The sequence below is a fragment of the Aethalodelphis obliquidens genome, unplaced genomic scaffold, assembly GCF_003676395.1.
Source record: "Aethalodelphis obliquidens isolate GAN/ISIS:26980383/991018 unplaced genomic scaffold, ASM367639v1 scaffold1, whole genome shotgun sequence".
Classification (NCBI taxonomy): Eukaryota; Metazoa; Chordata; class Mammalia; order Artiodactyla; family Delphinidae; genus Aethalodelphis; species Aethalodelphis obliquidens.
In genome coordinates this window covers 61959640-61981102 of record NW_020837945.1, presented here as the reverse complement: position 1 = coordinate 61981102, position 21463 = coordinate 61959640, and the positions used below count along the sequence as shown (strand labels likewise).

The following is a 21463-nucleotide window of genomic DNA, read 5'->3' as shown; positions in this document are numbered from 1 at the left end:
CCCCCTCCTCACTTCTGCCCACGCACTGCACAGTGCATTTATGTGGCATCGGCTCTTGATAAATGTTGTTGGTTTGTATTATTCTTAAGCAGAATAGATGGCAGGTTGGTCTCTGAACCCTTTATATTTCTATTCCCTGATCACTTACAGCTCCTTTCTCTCTGATTTAAAATCCTCTCTGCTTTTGGTATAGGGACTTGTTTATGATATCCCCTTAATAGCTAAAGAATTCATCCATGAGATACAGGCAATGTTTTTCTCACATTTAATTTTTTAAGAGAAATAATGGAACACACAAAAAAATTGATGGCCCATAAAGTATTTTGTAGCTTTTAAGGATATGTCATGGTTTAGGGCTAAATCTTACAGGCTTTTCATGGAGTAAGAAGTGAGTTTTTAGTAGATGCCAGGAATACTGCCTGAATTTTCACCTGTTCTAAGAATTATACGGAACATCTCCCTTTAACATGGAAAATATGTCTATTTGAGTGCAAGGGAGGGTAAAGACACACTCTGCTTTTCTCTTACAAAATCTCAAGGTGCCACTTCTCACACCTTGGAAACGATCCAGTTGCTATTTGCCACTTACCCTAGGTAGCCTGATATTTTTCTTTTTATAAATTTATTTATTTATCTATCTATTTATTTATTTATTTTTGGCTGTGTTGGTTCTTTGTTGCTGCTCATGGGCTTTCTCTAGTTGCAGCGAGCAGGGGCTACTCTTGGTTGAGGTGTGTGGACTTCTCATTGCAGTGGCTTTTCTTCTTGCGGAGCATGGGCTCTAGGCGCACGGGCTTCAGTAGTTGTGGCTCGTGGGCTCTAGAGCGCAGGCTCAGTAGTTGTGGCGCACAGGCTTAATTGCTTCGCAGCATGTGGGATCTTCCTTGATCAGGGCTCGAACCTTTGTCCCCTGAATTGGCAGGCAGATTCTTAACCACTGCGCCACCAGGGAAGTCCAGCCTGATATTTTTGAGCTTCCCTCTGCTTAATACCCCATTGCTGCCAAATAACAAAACCATCTTCTCTGGTTGGACAGCATCTAAAGATGAATCTGTAAGTACCAGAAACAAGAAAGCGATTTGGCCTAGGTAAAGGGGAGATGGCAGATTCATTCCTTCCATCTATAGGTTAAGTCAGCTTCTGGGTGTTTTCCCAGTTTAGTAAAAACAAATATCCAAACAGCTGGAATAAGGGTCTGGGAATACGAGATCTTGGAGAAGCTGCTGACTTGCTGTTAAGTGCAGCCTCAGTGAACAGAGTCGGGATAGTTCCATTCGCTCTTGTTTAGCAAGGCAATGACCCGTACATGGGAACAGTCATTTGATGCCCCACAGAGTATACCTATTGCTGAATCAACAATAGTGGACACCCTTAGCTGGGCATGAATGCAAATGCTGGTGTCTGAATGATTTGTCCCCTTTTAAAACCAGCCCGCACCCTTAGACTCCAGGGTAATTCTGAACATTTAATAAATATAGAAAAATTCCAGTTTAATATACTTTCTTTTTAGGTAGACTAGGGAACTCAATCAGATGCAGATATGCAGGCCACACATGTGTCACCCTAAGTACACATCCACCACTGAGTGGTGTGTAAGTGAGCTTGGAACATTTCCTTGTCCCATGGCTACTGTGTTTGAGTTATTTACAGCAGGCTGACCCATATTAATCCTCCCTTTTGATAGTGCCTACCGTCTGGATGAGTCCGTAGGGACTGTTTTGGTATAAATCTGACTGCCTAGAACAGTGTCAGGAACTCATAGGGCCACTTGAGAATGTTCTATAACATAGAGTTCAAAGGCCCAGAAGAGTGTGTCTTACCCAGCTTTGGCCAACACAGTCAAATGCCAGCTACATCTCAGAGGACTCTGGTGAGTGAAGCTTCAGGCACTTTTAGTTGCATGTACAGTTCAGAATCTGATCCTGTCTGATTAAAAAAGGATTAAAAGAGGATGGCTTTTTCTTTTTTCTTTTTTTTTTGCGGTACGTGGGCCTCTCACCGCCGTGGCCCCTCCCACCGCGGAGCACAGGCTCCGGACGCGCAGGCCCAGGGGCCATGGCCCACGGGCCCAGCCACTCCGCGGCATGCGGGATCCTCCCGGACCGGGGCACGAACCCGCGTCCCCTGCATCGGCAGGCGGACTCTCAACCACTGCGCCACCAGGGAAGCCCCTGCCCGTTGTTTTAATATGTCATTTTCATGAGCTTCCTCACTGCAGTTTCCACATTACCAGTCATATGGCACTTGGCATTGCTTTGTTTTGTACGTACATTTTATCTTTTTCTCTAAATTGTTAGCATATCATTCCTCTTTCTTTAAGTTACTTTGTTCATCATTTGCTGCATGCAGAAGTGCAACATTTGTAATCATTCCTGGCAGAGATATTTGAGTAATTGATGCTCATAATGAGTTTCTCCTAACTTCAACTTCATCTGACACTCAAAGAATCTGTAGTTTCCATATTTTCCAACTCACGCATGAAACTTGTATCTAAAAGGAATCATGTTCCTGTAGAGTGCTCCTTTTCAGATACATACTTTGGAGGCTGATGTTTCGTGCTTTATAAATGGATCCTAATAGGAGTGGGAGCTAGTCCTAGTGGAAAAGAAATGATCATGGCTAGCTATTTTATTCTACTGCAAGATCTAAGGCTTCAGAGACTCAAAGTACAGACATGAAACACCTGGCAACAACTGTTGTGTACAAGACATTGCAAATTATGTAAGGGTGACAAAATTTTATTTGGAGTGCTTTTTCTTTTTTTTTTATTTATGCATTTATTTTTTATTGAAGTATAGTTGATTTACAATGTTGTGTTAGTTTCAGGTGTACAGCACAGTGATTCAGATATATGTATCTGTATATGTATATATATACATATATATGTATATATATATATATGTATCCTTTTTCAGATTATTTTCCCTTATAGATTACTACAAAATAATTGAGTAGAGTTCCCTATGCTATACTGTAAGTCCTTGTTGGTTATCTATTTTATATATAGTAGTGTTTATATGTTAATCCCAACCTTGTAATTGACCCTCCCCCACTTGGAGTGCTTTTTCTTGGGAGCCCAACAGTTAACCTTCTAAAAATTCGGGGAAAACTTATTTTACTTATGCTTGTACACTCTCATATCTTTATGTCACTTTTTGTTGTAGGTATAAAGTGCCTAGACATTAACTGAAGGGTTGACATATTGACATAGCTCTGCCCATTAGCAGATAAGAACAGAGTGCATGTCTTTGGGGTGAGTTATTGTTAATACCGGTATTAATGATTAATTATGAATTGTAATAATTACCTATACCTTTTGGCAATAATGGTGCCTGCAGAATTATAATTAGAATACCATTAGCTATAGAAATGTATGAATTCTTTTATCATGTTATCTTATTTTTTTTTAATTTTAAAAAAATTTTATTTATTTATTTATTTTGGCTGTGCCGGGGCTTAGATGCGGCACATGGGATCTTCGTTGTGGTACACGGGATCTTTAGTTGCAGCACACGGGCTTCTTAGTTGCAGCATGCGGGCTTCTCAGTTGTGGCATGCACATAGGATCTAGTTCCCCAACCAGGGATTGAACCCAGGCGCCCTGCATTAGGGGCACGGAGTCTCACCCACTGGACCACCAGGGAAGTCCCATCATGTTATCTTAGGAGTTAAGCCAACATTGGTTTTTTTAAGCTAGTTTTAGCATGTAATAAATAATGGCTACACTATAGAACCTCTTGCAGTTTATAGAACAAGTTCATGTGCATTATCATATTTGACCCTAATAGCAATCCTATAACGTTGCCTAATATCAATTTTGCACATTACTTCCAGTTACCAGATGAGGAAATGAAGACTCAAACGGATTTAAATAATAATGTCATTAATTTTTTCATTTAGACATTCGAAATGTGTTAAGTACCTGCAATGTGCCTGATGATGAGGATTCAGAAGCCAATATCAGAGAACATGTGATTGCCTCGTGAGGTAGTGGCAGGGCAGGGCCAGAGTCCCCTGGCTCTCAGTCTAGCTCACTGTGCTACATTTTCCTATCCTGTCATCATCCTAGAAATTACCACACCATGCAGCAAAACATGCTTCAGTGGCATTTTCAGAGGCAAATGCCAGGCTGGATGGACGTTTTAGGTTTCACAAGATGGCATTTATGTGTTATATTGTGTATTTTTATTCTTATTGTTGAATTGTTAGATCATGCTTATTAAAGCCAAGTGCTGTTCAGAAAACATCCTGTAGATTTCTGAACCCAGCTCTTAGGTATACATGACATACTGTTCCATAGTCTGTTCCATATGCACAAGATAGGGCTTAAGTTTGTCTAGCCTTACGAAAGAAAGGTTAGAAATTAGGAAGTTGACAGTGTTGTGTTTTTAACACCCCCTCACCACCATACACACAGTAGTACATACACCTTGCCCCAACTTTAAATGAACAATAGCTGAGACCGATTTGTTGCTGATTTGTACCATTAGGAATGACACTTTGAATTGAATACAATAACCACTAATTATTTGAGGTTAGGGAAATAAGCCAACTGACCACTTTTCTCCCCTACTCTGGAGCTGATTATTTTCTTTCTGTAGGCTGGTCAGTTAGGGACCAAGGATAAAGGCATTAAAACATTCACAGCTAGAATTAGATGGCCTTGCAAACCAGTGATTCTTTTTATAGCAATGTATACTGACAGATCAGAACCAATGGTAGCCATGCAACTAAGTTGGTTTTGTGGGAATCCAACAAGTACCTAAGCAGAGATGACAACAATTTTCCCTCTATGAAAAGGCCCCTCTTCAAATTTTCGCCTTATTATGACTGTTTTTCAATTTGCAATAATTAGGATTCTTCGGTTTGAGCAACAGAAATTGACCGGCTAATTTTATGTAAGAAGGGGGTGATACATTGGAAGAATATGGACTAGCTCACAGAACCACAGGAAAAGCAGAAAAATCTTGCCATGGAAAGCTCAAAATCATATATCTCTAGGGTTACAAGTTGCAGACACTAGTGAAAAATAACAGTCTTTTCAGGTGGTTGCCCTTTCATAATATGTATTAGCTAACTATTGCTGATAAACCAGTCCAAAATTCATGGGCATAAAACAATAATAGTTACTCTTTATTTCTCACAAATGTACAAGTCAGCACACTTCTAGGCTGGGCTTCACTACAGGTGACTGTGTTCCTGAGGTTGTCAGATTCATCAATTAAAAACATAGGATGCCCAGTTAAATTTGAATTTTAGATAATAAATAATTTTTAGTATAAATATGTCCCACGTAATATTTGGAACATACTTATACTAAAAATAAATACTTGTTGTTTATCTGAACTTTGTATTTGAATGAGTACCTTGTATTTTATCTGGCAATCCTATTTGCCATTTCCCATCTTCCTTCTCCTGGGACCAAAAGGCTCAGTTCAGCATGTGCTTTTCATGGTGATGGCAGAGGCAGAAGGCCAAGTGAGTCCAATTGTTTCTGCACTTGTCAAGGCTCTGCTCATATTACCTATACTTATATCCTTGGCCAAAACAGGTGACATGGTCCAGGAATGTAAAAATGTGTACCACCCACTATAGGAGGGCACAGGCATGGTAAAGGATGTGGAACAGGGAAGAGTGGAAAACTGGAGCCATTAACACAGTCAATCAACTTCTACCTCTTTTAAACTATTTCTTATAAAAACCAAGTTCTGGGCTTCCCTGGTGGCGTGGTGGTTGAGAATCCGCCTGCCGATGTGGGGGACACGGGTTCGTGCCCCGGTCCGGGAAGATCCCACATGCCGCGGAGCGGCTGGGCCCGTGAGCCATGGCCGCTGAGCCTGCGCGTCCGGAGCCTATGCTCCGCAATGGGAGAGGCCACAACAGTGAGAGGCCCGCGTACCGCAAAAAAAACAAAAACAAAAAAACCCAAGTTCTAAGGAGGGAGAGTCTGAAATGCCCAACTTAGGTAATTTTCTTTGGCTAAGGAAAACAGGTTACCTGATTGACAATCCCAACAAACCAATGGCAGTGGGATGAGAGGTAGTTCTCCAAAGGAAAAGTAGGGTGTCTTGCCAGAAGAAGAAGGCATGGATTGGGGCAGATTAAACACTCCACTATGTCCCTGACCTTGCCTGCATTTCCACTTTTGGTCATACACAAGAGATGTTAGTTTCATACAAAAGGGAAGAAGGGATAAGTTTGAACCTGGAGAACTGTACAAAAATGTACAGGCAGCTCTGAGTCCACAAAAAACAAGGCAGCCCTGGAGATCTGGTAGAGGTAGCAGGTAAGAAAATTACAAAAAGTGTGGGAAAGGACAATAAAATCATGGGTGCCAGAGCCAGACTGGTTGTGTCATATCTTACTTACTGCTGGTTCATTGCACAGCTGAAGGAATTCATGTATCCAAGTGCAGCTAGATGTTAGCATTATTTTAGAAACTGCCATTCACTTTGCACTGAATAAAATTAAAAAAAACCATGCATTTCTTTATCATTGAACATATGTGAATTTCAATGAAAAAGTATTACCTATTTAATCAGATTTTAAAATTAGAAGTGTTGGGTGTGGCATATTCATTTTACATTTTTTTTTTACAATGGAAACCCTGAGGATTACTTTGAATAATGAATTTTGCTAATGTCCTGAAAGAAGGGTATCTAAATTATGTTTTTCACTCAGCATTTTAGAAGGTATTATTCTAATAAACAATTAATTTTGGAACTGGCAACACCTAATAATAGTGTGGTGTCCAAAAGATTAGTGACTTATATTTTGAAATATTTTGATAAATTACTTGGCATGGTAAGTAAGGCTTATATTTACGTTTCCCAGAAAATATCGCTCTGGCCAAATGGGTAGCACTATATAGGGTAATTCTGAAAACCAAAATGACGTATGCATTTTATATTGTTTAGCAAATGGTATTGGGGAAATTGACTAAAAACATATGGGGGAAAATTTAGTTACAGTTCACACCATAAGTAAATCCCATATGATGTAAAGAGTTCACTTTTTAAAAAATGAAACAGACCATTAAAAGAAAAATAAAAGAAATAGAGATAAGCATTTAACTGATCTTATGTTATAACAAGACCTAATATGCCCAGAAGCAATAGAAAAAATCACAAAAGAAAGATAAATTAAAAAATTAAGACTTCAGGCTTCCCTGGTGGTCCAGTGCTTAGGGCTCCATGCTTCCACTGGAAGGGGGCATGGGTTTGATTCCTGGTCGGGGAACTGAGATCCCGCATGCTGCATCGCATGGACAAAAAAAAAAAAAAAAAAGACACCTACAAAACAAATATGGTCATAAAATTAAGAATAAATTGGGGAAATTGTAAATAACAAAAGGTCAATTCCTTATGGTATAAGGAGCTGTCATTAGTTGGTAAGCAAAACAAAATAATCCAGACAAACTGGAGAAGTCACTGAAACTGAATAGGCTGAAAACATTAAATACATGGTTCATGGCATAAAATTTAGGAAAATATAATAAATCACATTAATATCCTTTGAGTAAAAATTGTTAGGAAATACTCCAGAAAGAGAAAACCAAAACAGACTAACAAACAAAAACTACCCTGACTACTGTGATGACCCAAGAATTGAACATAAATCAATATTACAGTGATTTTGATAAACAACTTATGTTTGCTGATGCAAATAAGGTTATCATGTTAAACAGTATTTCCTAAGTAGTCATCCTTACTGAGAATTAAAATAGAGTAACAAATACTATTTGGAACCACTTTTGCAAAAGTGAGTGTAATATAGAGGAAGAGCTAAGTTTGGGAAATCGGTAAGCCTTTGGTTTTGGTACTAGCTCTATAATTCCTTAGCTAATGTGATTTTTACCCATTTTATCCCTTATGTCCACATCTGTAAAATGGCAGTAATGATAATAAAAATACTTTTTACTTCCCAGAATCTTTATAAAAATTTTATGAGTAACAGAAAAAAAAACTTTGATTTGCCTCTTTAATATTATGTTATCAGTGATGGTATAAATGTAGACTGCATGAATTACTACTAGGAAGGAACTATTAAACCATTAAACAAAAAAAAGTTACATGTATTTGTATACATACATGCAAATATATATATATATATATATATATATATATATATACATGTATACATGACTCATGATAGAAAAGAAAAAAAGAAGTTAAAACCCTGAAAAGTCTGTAATTGAGGAAGTTGGACACCAAGTTCATCTTGGTTTCTAAAATATATGAACATTTTTCTGCCCCATGGTCAATTTTTTTTTTGAACTGTCTGTTTTGGAGATTAACACCTTGTTGGTTGCATTATTGTATTGCATTTACTTTTTTTTTTTTACATGTTTATTGGAGTATAATTGCTTTACAATGGTGTCTAAGTTTCTGCTTTATAACAAAATGAATCAGTTATACATATACATATGTTCCCATATCTCTTCCCTTTTGTGTCTCCCTCCCTCCCACCCTCCCTATCCCACCCCTCTAGGTAGGTGGTCACAAAGCACTGAGCTGATCTCCCTGTGCTATGCGGCTACTTCTCACTAGCTATCTATTTTACGTTTGGTAGTGTACATATGTCCATGCCACTCTCTCACTTTATCACAGCTTACCCTTCCCCCTCCCACTATCCTGAAGTCCATTCTCTAGTAGGTCTGTGACTTTATTCCTGTCTTACCCCTAGGTTCTTCATGACATTTTTTTCTTAAATTCCATATATATGTGTTAACTTGTGGTATTTGTCTTTCTCTTTCTGACTTACTTCACTCTGTATGACAGACTCTAGGTCCATCCACCTTATTACAAATAGCTCAATTTTGTTTCTTTTTATGGCTGAGTAATATTCCATTGTATATATGTGCCACATCTTCTTTATACATTCATCCGATGATGGGCACTTAGGTTGTTTCCATGTCCTGGCTATTGTAAATACAGCTGCAATGAACATTTTGGTACATGACTCTTTTTGAATTATGGTTTTCTCAGGGTATATGCCCAGTAGTGGGATTGCTGGGTCATATGGTAGTTCTATTTTTCTTTTTTTAAGGAACCTCCATACTATTCTCCATAGTGGCTGAACCAATTCACATTCCCACCAGCAGTGCAAGAGTGTTCCCTTTTCTCCACACCCTCTCCAGCATCTACTGTTTGTAGATTTTTTGATGATGGCCATTCTGACTGGTGTGAGATGATATCTCATTGTAGTATTGAGTTGCATTTCTCTAATGATTAATGATGTTGAGCATTCTTTCATGTGTTTGTTGGCAATCTGTATATCTTCTTTGGAGAAATGTCTATTTAGATCTTCTGTCCATTTTTGGATTGGGTTGTTTTTTTGCTATTGACCTGCATGAGCTGCTTATAAATTTTAGAGATAAATCCTTTGTCAGTTGCTTCATTTGCAAATATTTTCTCCCATTCTGAGGGTTGTCTTTTGGTCTTGTTTATGGTTTCCTTTGCTATGCAAAAGCTTTGAAGTTCCATTAGGTCCCATTTGTTTATTTTTGTTTTTATTTCCATTTCTCTAGGAGGTGGGTCAAAAAGGATCTTGCTGTGATTTATGTCATAGAGTGTTCTGCCTATGTCTTCCTCTAAGAGTTTGATAGTTACTGGCCTTACATTTAGGTCTTTAATCCATTTTGAGCTTATTTTTGTGTATGGTGTTAAGGAGTGTTCTAATCTCATACTTTATATGTACCTATCCAGTTTTCCCAGCACCACTTATTGAAGAGGCTGTCCTTTCTCCACTGTACATTCCTGCCTCCTTTATCAAAGATAAGGTGACCATATGTGCGTGGGTTTATCTCTGGGCTTTCTATCCTGTTCCATTGATCTATATTTCTGTTTTTGTGCCAGTACCATACTGTCTTGATTACTGTAGCTTTGTAGTATAGTCTGAAGTCAGGGAGCCTGATTCCTCCAGCTCCATTTTTCATTCTCAAGATTGCTTTGGCTGTTTGGTGTCTTTTGTGTTTCCATACAAATTGTGAAAATTTTTGTTCTAGTTCTGTGAAAAATGCCAGTGGTAGCTTGATAGGGACTGCATTGAATCTGTAGATGGCTTTGGGTAGTAGAGTCATTTTCACAATGTTGATTCTTCCAATCCAAGAACATGGTATATCTCTCCATCTATTTGTATCATCTTTAATTTCTTTCATCAGTGTCTTATAATTTTCTGCATACAGGTCTTTTGTCTCCTTAGATAGGTTTATTCCTAGATATTTTATTCTTTTTGTTGCAGTGGTAAATGGGAGTGTTTTCTTGATTTCGCTTTCAGATTTTTCATCATTAGTGTATAGGAATGCCAGAGATTTCTGTGCATTAATTTTGTATCCTGCTACTTTGCCATTGATTAGCTCTAGTAGTTTTTTAATTGATTAGCTCTAGTAGTTTTCTGGTAGCATCTTTAGGATTCTCTATGTGTAGTATCATGTCATCTTCAAACAGTGACAGCTTTACTTCTTCTTTCCCGATTTGGATTCCTTTTATTTCCTTTTCTTCTCTGATTGCTGTGGCTAAAACTTCCAAAACTATGTTGAATAAGAGTGGTGAGAGTGGGCAACCTTGTCTTTTTCCTGATCTTAGTGGAAATGCTTTCAGTTTTTCACCATTGAGGACGATGTTAGCTGTGGGTTTGTCATATATGGCCTTTATTATGTTGAGGAAAGTTCCCTCTATGCCTACTTTCTGCAGGGTTTTTATCATAAATGGGTGTTGAATTTTGTCAAAAGTTTTCTCTGCATCTATTGAGATGATCATATGGTTTCTCTCCTTCAGTTTGTTAATATGGAGTATCACATTGATTGATTTCCGTATATTGAAGAATCCTTGCATTCCTGGAATAAAGCCCACTTGATCATGGTGTATGATCCTTTTAATGTGCTGTTGGATTCTGTTTGCTAGTATTTTGTTGAGGATTTTTGCATCTATGTTCATCAGTGATATTGGCCTTTAGTTTTCTTTCTTTGTGACATCCTTGTCTGGTTTTGGTATCAGGGTGATGGTGGCCTCGTAGAATGAGTTTGGGAGTGTTCCTCCCTCTGCTATATTTTGGAAGAGTTTGAGAAGGATAGGTGTTAGCTCTTCTCTAAATGTTTGATAGAATTCGCCTGTGAAGCCATCTGGTCCTTGGCTTTTGTTTGTTGGAAGATTTTTCATCACAGTTTCAATTTCAGTGCTTGTGATTGGTCTGTTCATCTTTTCTATTTCTTCCTGATTCAGTCTTGGCAGGTTGTGCATTTCTAAGAATTTGTCCATTTCTTCCAGGTTATCCATTTTATTGGCATAGAGTTGCTTGTAGTAATCTCTCATGATCTTTTGTATTTCTGCAGTGTCAGTTGTTACTTCTCCTTTTTTATTTCTAATTCTATTGATTTGAGTCTTCTCCCTTTTTTTCTTGATGAGTCTGGCTAATGGTTTATCAATTTTGTTTATCTTCTCAAAGAACCAGCTTTTAGTTTTATTGATCTTTGCTATTGTTTCCTTCATTTCTTTTTCATTTATTTCTGATCTGATTTTTATGATTTCTTTCCTTCTGCTAACTTTGGGGTTTTTGTGTTCTTCTTTCTCTAATTGCTTTAGGTGCAATGTTAGGTTGTTTATTCGAGGTGTTTCCTGTTTCTTAAGGTAGGATTGTATTGCTATAAACTTCCCTCTTAGAACTGCTTTTGCTGCATCCCGTAGGTTTTGGGTCATCGTGTCTCCATTGTCATTTGTTTCTAGGTATTTTTTGATTTCCCCTTTGATTTCTTCAGTGGTCACTTCGTTATTAAGTAGTGTACGGTTTAGCCTCCATGTGTTTGTATTTTTTACAGATCTTTTCCTGTAATTGATATCTAGTCTCATAGCGTTGTGGTCGGTAAAGATACTTGATACAATTTCAATTTTCTTAAATTTACCAAGGCTTGATTTGTGACCCAAGATATGATCTATCCTGGAGAATGTTCCATGAGCACTTGAGAAAAATGTGTATTTTGTTGTTTTTGGATGGAATGTCCTATCAATATCAATTAAGTCCATCTAGTTTAATGTATCATTTAAAGCTTGTGTTTCCTTATTTATTTTCATTTTGGATGATCTGTCCATTGGTGAAAGTGGGGTGTTGAAGTCCCCTACTATGAATGATTTACTGTCGATTTCCCCTTTTATGGCTCTTAGTATTTGCCTTATGTATTGAGGTGCTCCTATGTTGGGTGCATAAGTATTTACAATTGTTATATCTTCTTCTTGGATCGATCCCTTGATCATTATATAGTGTCCTTCTTTGTCTCTTCTAATAGTCTTTATTTTAAAGTCTATTTTGTCTGATATGAGAATTGCTACTCCAGCTTTCTTTTGGTTTCCATTTGCATGGAATATCATTTTCTATCCCCTTACTTTCAGTTTGTATGTGTCTCTAGGTCTGAAGTGGGTCTCTTGTAGACAGCATATATATGGGTCTTGTTTTTGTATCCATTCAGCTAATCTGTGTCTTTTGGTGGGAGCATTTAGTCCATTTACATTTAAGGTAATTATCGATTTGTATGTTCCTATTCCCATTTTCTTAATTGTTTGGGGTTCCTTATTGTAGGTCTTTTCCTTCTCTTGTGTTTCTTGCCTAGAGAAGTTCCTTTAGCATTCGTTGTAAAGCTGGTTTGGTGGTGCTGAACTCTCTCAGCTTTTGCTTGTCTGTAAAGGTTTTAATTTCTCCATCAAATCTGAATGAGATCCTTGCTGGGTAGGGTAATCTTGGTTGTAGGTTTTTCTCCTTCATCACTTTAAATATGTCCTGCCAGTCCTTTCTGGCTTGCAGAGTTTCTGCTGAAAGATCAGCTGTTAACCTTATGGCGATTCCCTTTTGTGTTATTTGTTGTTTTCCCCTTGCTGCTTTTAATATGTTTTCTTTGTATTTAATTTTTGACAGTTTGATTAATATGCATCTTGGCGTATTTCTTTGGATTTATCCTGTATGGGACTCTCTGTGCTGCCTGGAATTGATTAACTATTTCCTTTCCCATATTAGGGAAGTTTTCAACTATAATCTCTTCAGATATTTTCTCAGTTCCTTTCTTTTTCTCTTCTTTTTGTGGAACCCCTGTAATTCGAATGTTGGTGAATTTAATGTTGTCCCAGAGGTCTCTGAGACTGTCCTCAGTTCTTTGCATTCTGTTTTCTTTATTCTGCTCTGCAGTAGTTATTTCCACTATTTTATCTTCCAGGTCACTTATCCGTTCTTCTGCCTCAGTTATTCTTCTATTGATCCCATCTAGGGTCTTTTTCATTTCATTTATTTTGTTGTTCATCGTTGTTTGTTTCATCTTTAGTTCTTCTAGTTCCTTGTTAAATGTTTATTGCATTTTGTCTATTCTATTTCCAAGATTTTGGATCATCTTTACTATCATTATTCTGAATTCTTTTTCAGGTAGACTGCCTATTTCCTCTGCATTTGTTAGGTCTGGTGGGTTTTTATCTTGCTCCTTCATCTGCTGTGTGTTTTTCTGTCTTCTCATTTTGCTTATCTTACTGTGATTGGGTTCTCCTTTTTGCAGGCTGCAGGTTCGTAGTTCCCGTTGTTTTTGGTGTGTCTCCCCAGTGGCTAAGGTTGTTCAGTGGGTTGTGTAGGCTTCCTGGTGGAGTGGACTAGTGCCTGTGTTCTGGTGGATGAGGCTGGATCTTGTGTTTCTGGTGGGCAGGTCCACGTCTGGTGGTGTGTTTTGCGGTGCCTGTGGACTTATTATGATTTTAAGCAGCCTCTCTGCTAATGGGTGGGGTTGTGTTCCTGTCTTGCTAGTTGTTTGGCATAGGGTGTCCAGCACTGTAGCTTGCTGGTCATTGAGTGAAGCTGGGTGCTGGTGTTGGGATGGAGGTCTCTGGGAGATTTTCGCCATTTGATATTATGTGGAGCTGGGAGGTGTCTTGTGGACCAGTGTCCTGAAGTTGGCTCTCCCACCTCAGAGGCACAGCACTGACTCCTGGCTGCAGCACCAAAAGCCTTTCATCCACATGGCTCAGAATAAAAGGGAGAAAGGAAGGAAGGAAGGAAGGAGGGAAGGAAAGAAAGAGAAAAGAAGATAAAGTAAAATAAAATAAAGTAAGATAAAATAAAATAAAGTTATTAAAATAAAAAATAATTATTAAGAACAAAAAGAAATTTTTTTAAAAGAAAAAAAAAAAACGGACAGATAGAACCCTAGGACAAATGGTGGAAGCAAAGTTATACAATCATTGTAAAGCAATTATACCTCAATAAAGATGTTAAGAACAACAACAAAAAAGCTATACAGACAAAATCTCACACAGAAGCATACACATACACACTCACAAAAAGAGGAAAAGGGGAAAAAAATCATAAATCTTGCTCTCAAAGTCCACCTCCTCAATTTGGGATGATTCGTTGTATATTCAGGTATTCCACAGATGCAGGGTACATCAAGTTGATTGTGGAGCTTCAATCCGCTGCTTCTGAGAATGCTGGGAGAGATTTCCTTTTCTTTGTTCTCACAGCTCCCAAGGCTCAGCTTTGGATTTGACCCCGCCTCTGTGTGTAGGTCGCCGGAGGGCATCTGTTCTTTGCTCAGACAGGACGGGGTTAAAGGAGCAGCTGCTTCGGGGGCTCTGTCTCACTCAGGCCGGGGGGAGGGAGGGGTACGGAGTGCGGGGCGAGCCTGCAGCGGCAGAGGCCGGCATGATGTTGCACCAGCCTGAGGCATGCTGTGCGTTCTCCCGGGGGAGTTGTCCCTGGATCCCGGGACCCTGGCAGTGGCGGGCTGCACAGGCTCCCCAGCAGGGAGGTATGGAGAGTGACCTGTGCTGGCACACAGGCTTCTTGGTGGCGGCAGCAGCAGCCTTAGTGTCTCATGCCGGTCTGTGGGGTCCGCGCTTTCAGCCGCGGCTCGCGCCCGTCTCTGGAGCTCCTTTAAGCAGCGCTCTTAATCCCCTCTCATCGCGCATCAGGAAACAAAGAGGGAAGAAAAAGTCTCTTGCCTCTTCGGCAGGTCCAGACTTTTCCCCGGACTCCCTCCCGGCTAGCTGTGGCACACTAACCCCCTGCAGGCTGTGTTCGTGCCGCCAACCCCAGTCCTCTCCATGCGCTCCGACCGAAGCTAGAGTCGCAGCTCCCAGCCCCGCCCGCCCTGGTGAGTGAGCAGACAAGCCTCTCGGGCTGGTGAGTGCCGGTCGGCACCGATCCTCTGTGCGGGAATCTCCCCGCTTTGTCCTCCGCAGCCCTGTTGCTGTGCTCTCCTCCGCGGCTCCGAAGCTTTCCCCCTGCACCACCCACAGTCTCCGTCCGCGAAGGGGCTGCCTAGTGTGTGGAACCTTTCCTCCTTCACAGCTCCCTCCCACTGGTGCAGGTCCCGTCCCTATCCTTTTGTCTCTGTTTATTCTTTTTTTCTTTTGCCCTACCCAGGTACGTGGGGAGAGTCTTGCCTTTTGGGAGGTCTGAGGTCTTCTGCCAGCGTTCAGTAGGTGTTCTGTAGGAGTTGTTCCACGTGTAGATGTATTTCTGTTGTATCTGTGGGGAGGAAGGTGATCGTGTCTTACTCTTTCACCATCTTCCCCTCGTCCTCAATTTTTTTTTAATTGAGTCAAAGTTGATAGTGAAATAGATGACTAGATGGGTAACTAAAGAAATATTGATAAAAATGTTTTACTGGTTCAGAATAAAAGCTTGCTCCTTTGTGACAAAAATTTAATGAGATGACTTCTTTGAGCTCAGAAAAGAGTTGGAGAGAAAAATTTCATTCATTTCTTTTTTCAAACACACTGACTGAGCACCTACCATATTCCAAGTACCGTGCTCTGTAAGATTCAGTGGACAAAGGCCTTCCTGTCTGCCTCTTTCAGTTTAGTGACTGGCATAGGTAAATAATCCAGCGATTATGGTTCAGTGCTGTGTGGAGAAACACAGGGTACAGTGTGAGAACACAGGAGAGGCACCCAATATGGAATCAGGAGTGGGGTTGGGGGTAGGTGGGCGATGACAGGACAGTCTTCCTGGAAAAAGTGAGAAAACAAGCTGAGAAGTTGAGACCTGTTGGAGGAAATGGAAGAGTCACATGAAGAGTTGAAAGAAGACATTCCATGTAGAAAAAAATAGAATGTTAAATGCCTGGGAGTAAACAAAGATAGTATATTACAGGAATCAAAAGTTGTTTGATCTGACTGGATGATGCAACGCAAAGGGAATAGGAAATAAGGCAGGAGAGAGAAGCAGGGGCTAACCATGAATGACCTATTAAGCCATATTAAGAAGTTTTTATTTTGAGGGCAATGAGATTAATCAGAGGATACCATATTCATATTTGCCATTTAGGGGGAAAATTCTGATTGCAGTACGGTGAATGAATGACAGTGAGCTTGGAGAGAAGAAGACTAGAGGCAAAGAAACTAGTTGTAATGCTTTTGCGGTAATTCAGGCAAAAAAAAATAAAAAGAAATGTTGATGGTTGGAACAAGGCTAGTAGGAATAGGAATTGAGAGAGGAATTGAGAGTGATAAGTGAATCTGAGAGATATTTAAAAGTCATAAGCCGTAGAATTTGGGGATCCATTTTATATGGGGGCAGTAAAGGAGAGAGAGCCGTCGAGGGAGATAAACTTCTTTTTTGGTTTGGGCAACTGTTTTCATGGGGACACCATTACTGAGAAAGTGATCACAAGATTACAGGTTCTCTGTGGGAAGGAAGACGATGACCCCTGAGTATGCTGAATCCTGGATTTCTGTGAGACATTCAGTGGAGACGTAGAATAGTTTGTTCATTGAAAGTGCAGATATAAAGGTCATGAGAAAAATATGGGCTGAAGTTACTGATTTGGGAGTCATCAATAGCATGACATTAGCTTCTGAAGCTCACGAGTGGATGAGTAGTGAGTGATCACAGTGAATAATATTTAAAAAGAAGACAGTGATCAAACCTTCAGATGTTTAAGGAAGGGGACAAGATAAGACCAAAAGTTAAACTTGGAAGGTTGGCCAGAAGGGTAAGAGGAAAAGCAGTTGAGTTTGTGACCTAGAAACTAAGGAAAGGAAGAATGAGGTTCCGGTCAACAAAGTCAACTAGTTCAGTGAAAAATAGGAATAATAACAAAAATTTTCGTTGGACCTGAAAACAGTATGGTTCAAACAAATTGGTGAGCCTCTTGAGAGCAGTTTCTTTGGAGGTTAATGAGAGAATGCAGATTGCACTGAAGGTTGGAGTGTGAATGGGAAGTGAAGACATGGTATAGAACAATTCCTTCAAAAATTTGGAGATAGAGAAGTTAAAAGTAAATAAGAAGGTAAGACGGGATTTGGGGAGGGATTTCTTTCTAGAGCAAAAAGGCTACATCATATATAAATGGTTATGGCAAGAAGCTGATACAAAGTACAGTAAAGTAGGAAGATAAATGATGGAGTGAAACTACTGGTTAGTGACCCAGAGGAAGGTGGGATACAACGTCAACATGATTGCATTTCTAACTGTTCAACACAAACACTTTGTGTATCTCCAGTGTCTGAGATTCAGGACCTGAATACACTGTCCTGAATTAGGAGAAAGAATATAGTTTGGTGGCTAAAGCATAGCCCTGTAGCTAATTATTCTAGATTTTATTCCCAATTGTATTACTACCTGTCTATGTAATATTGAGCAAGTGACCTTACTTGTGTGCCATGTAAAATCAAAGTCCTTAGTACATATATATTCCTCCTATAAAGGAGAGGCAATATGAGTAAATTTTATCATAAATAATAACTCTCTCAGATCTTGGCCATTGGAGATTTTTTTTCTATTTTGTAAATTTACATGTTTATATATTAGGGATATGGAATCTTTCCCCCTCCACTTTTTTTTTTTTTTTTTAAATCAGAACACATCTGTGTTTCTTTTCTCTACTCTACGTCCGGTCTTGGAGTTCAGAATAAACTTTGAATTGAGTGACGTGAGCTTTTACAATTACTATATAGCTTCCTGTTACAGTTCTTAGATTGTTGAGGGAGGTACCTAGGATGTCCAAGTCTTGTTCTCAAACACCATCATAGGTTGTATTGTAGGTGTTTTTGGACATGTTCAGAACCATGGCTTACTCGACTGGGAATTAAAAACTGTTAATATTAAACAGTAGAACAATTGTACATTCAGGAGCTCTGGGTTCTAAGCCTAGCCATATTTCGTGATGTGATCACCCTTGATAAGCTGTTATTCCACTCTGTGCCTCATATTCTTCCCCATTAAATGGATATAACCTTTCAGGTCCTCATTGTGAAAGTCTGGGAGGGTATACTGTAAGTCTGTATGAATATGAGAAAACTACTCTGAACCCAAAGGGGAAACAGAAACTCTACAAATAGAATTTGCTAAGTGACAGAAATCAACTACATTCTATTTCTGCCATTGGGTTTGATTTGGAATCACTGGTTCCTACCCAGAGGCCATATGAGATGTCACTGTGAGAAGAATGCCAAGGTCAAGAGGATCCTCCTCCCACTTCCTCCTTGTGACACTCTGACCTGGTCAGCTGCCCAGGTACCATCAATAACTGCTAACAGGGATCTGCAGGGATAATACAGTTGTCAGGCAGCTGCCTCTACAAGCAGAAAATGTTCCTGTTTTATTTGTCTATAATGGGCAGGAAGAGTGAGAAAAAATAAGAGTTTTTTTTATTATTGAAATACTTCATGCTCTCTTGTCTTCCTCCCTCCCCTAACACATAGTTTTTCAGAGACAGCATAAGCAGCTAAGAGTTAAAAAAAAAGGAAAATCACAGTCAAAGCATAAACTCTGCAATTTGTAATCAGTGCATAACCTCTGTGATGAAATTTGTAAGTAATTCACTTTCCACTTAAGCCCACCAGTGTGAGATCTAATGTTGCCACCCAGAACACTAATGAAGGAAGTCAGACGGCAGTGCAGCTAGCCCTTGGGGACTCATTTCTCATATCACGGAGAAGTAATTTCTGTCATTTTTGGCCATCTGGTAGCCTGGATTGTGAAGATGAAGATTCATTCAAGTAGGGCTTAAGAGCTTGGGCCCTGGAGTCTTTTCAGATTCAAATCTGTTTTCTGTTTCTCACCTAGCCTATAACTATAACTTAGTTTTCCACCCATAAATAAAATCCTCATAGGGTATTATTTCCTTATTATAAGGAGTTATTGAGATAATACAATACTTATAAAGTAATCTACATAAGGTCTTATGTATAGCAAATGCTTAAAGTTAGCTATTATTAAAGTGTTAGTAGTAGTGGTGGTAATAGTATTAGGAGTAATAGTAGTATTTTTATAAAGTCTACCTGTCTGTGACATAGGCCTTATTAATTCCATTTTTAAGCTCTAAGGTACATCATCAGGCCTGTCACACACCAAGATGATATTTACAGGTTTTCTCTTGTAGTGATTAACCAAGTGTTTCCTTTTGTGGCTAGATTATAAGCAACAAGGTATTACTGCATCTTTATGACACAACTCTGCAATCCGACATTAAATAGCACTGCTTTTCTTTTCCTGACATTTGGAGTAAATAGTGGGCTATAATCATTTTATACACATAAGAACATAAATGTCGGTAATATTTAGTGATAAGAAAATTTATTCTTAATGTGTATAAGTGTGCATGTTCTCTAATAACCAAATAAGGTCCATTGTAATCAGAAAAGAGCTAAGACATCTTCATTATGTTACTCTGCATACTTCCTACAGCACTTGACCATAGTGGAGAGATTCTCACCTTATAGTAAGAACCACGCTTTTCATCTGCTCACTAAGTCTGTAAGGATATCCAAAAGCACCCAGACTTCTTAATACAAAAATTCAAATGGTTTAAGTCAGAAAAGCACTTCGCTTGAATTTGCCACTTCCTGTTGCATGGACCAGTACTGGAAACCTGCTTATACTGACATGCTTACATATTCCGTTTGCTTTTGTCTTTACAGTTCCACCAAAGATCTCCAACATTTCCTCGGATGTCACTGTGAATGAGGGCAGCAACGTGACCCTGGTCTGCATGGCCAATGGCCGTCCTGAACCTGTTATCACCTGGAGACACCTTACACCAACTGGTAAGTAACCTACCAGTCCCCCAGATGTCATACGCTATTTAGAATATCCTCATGTTTCTGTGATTCCATTGGATCCAAAAGGCAAGCATGTATATTGTTATTAAAACACTATTACAATAGTGACATAGGACTTGTTTAGGGTCATCTCTGGTCTTGGCTAATGTATCCATCTCTATAAAGTCTACAACCTTGGGGGGGAAAATATATATATATATTTGATGATTTATATATGGTATATTTCATTTCCAATAGAACACTTCCTCAAGGCAACAAATATAGAAGCATTAAATGCATTAAATGACTTAGTATTATGTCTGAAATATATGCCAGGTTGGTGCCTGAATGCCTTGGAGCAATATTTTGTATGGATTAAATTTCCATAGCTCTTTGTATGTTTTTTTGTTTTGCTTTGCTTTTAAATACAGTTTCCTTATATGTAGCACCTTGTGATGAAATCTTTTAGGGATAATACACAATTGTTTGTGACTTCTAATATCCTATCCTTAGCATCTGGCTCTGTGGAGGGGCACCAGGCATGGACTAAACTTCATGAGCTCATTATGGATCCCCAGCTATGGATGCTAATTCAGTAAAAGTCAGAAAATCATTTCTCAGGAAAGTCTTCTGCATTCTCCCCTCCTCCTCCCACTATAACTGGTTCTGAGGTTCTGCTGCCTTTTGAGCTTCATTTAAATACTTTACCAAATTATTTAGTATTAACTGCATGCATCCTCCCCTACTCGACAGATGAAACTTTCTTATATGCAAAACCACGCCTTTGCGAATGACAGTATTTGTAGAATGAGGCCTGCTATTTCGTTTTTCCAGAAAGAGGAACTATGGATCAATTATTCTTATAAAATGTCATTTATTTTGGTAGCTAACCCCCAACATTTAACTGATTTATATCTGATATTCTTTTAAAGTTTTCTCGTATAAAATCTAGACATCTCGTTTTTAACATATTAATTCTGAAATGAACACCATGAAAAATTGTTGTGCAAAGCTAGATAGGCAATGGGAGCTATCCCGAGATACTTCTAAAAGGCCCGGCCAGGGTAGTGTTTGGTTGTAGCATCTTTAAATATTTTGTATTTTGTGGTGTGAGAATATGGGCCTCCCTTTCATATTAGCCCTCAAATTAATTTATCAGGTGAAGTTTGGACTAACCTATGGAATGGTCCTTTATTTAGGTAGCTATTCTTATTAGAGGCTTCTATTTTCTTAAGACAATGTCACTCAAAACTCATTCTATTGTTAATGCATACAGCGTGTCATTTATTGATAATATATAAAAGCAATAAATGAAGCACTTATTTGGGGGATCAACCTCAACTCATATCCTCTCATTCCCATCTTAAACCTCACTTGGAAAAAAATACATATGCAGGCTTATCTGAAGTGTGAATATCAGATAATATATTATCTAGATATCATATACATTTCCC

The 21463-nt window shown here is 39.0% G+C and overlaps 1 protein-coding gene across 1 annotated transcript in view; it reads left to right on the top strand.

Annotated features, from left to right (window-relative positions):
* The window catches only part of LSAMP (limbic system associated membrane protein), a 648598-nt gene that overhangs the window by 411339 nt on the left and 215796 nt on the right, over positions 1–21463 (top strand). Inside the window, exon 3 of the mRNA XM_027105266.1 lies at positions 19890–20015. Coding sequence (XP_026961067.1) covers positions 19890–20015 — 126 coding nt within the window. The remainder of the gene's footprint in view (positions 1–19889; positions 20016–21463) is intronic.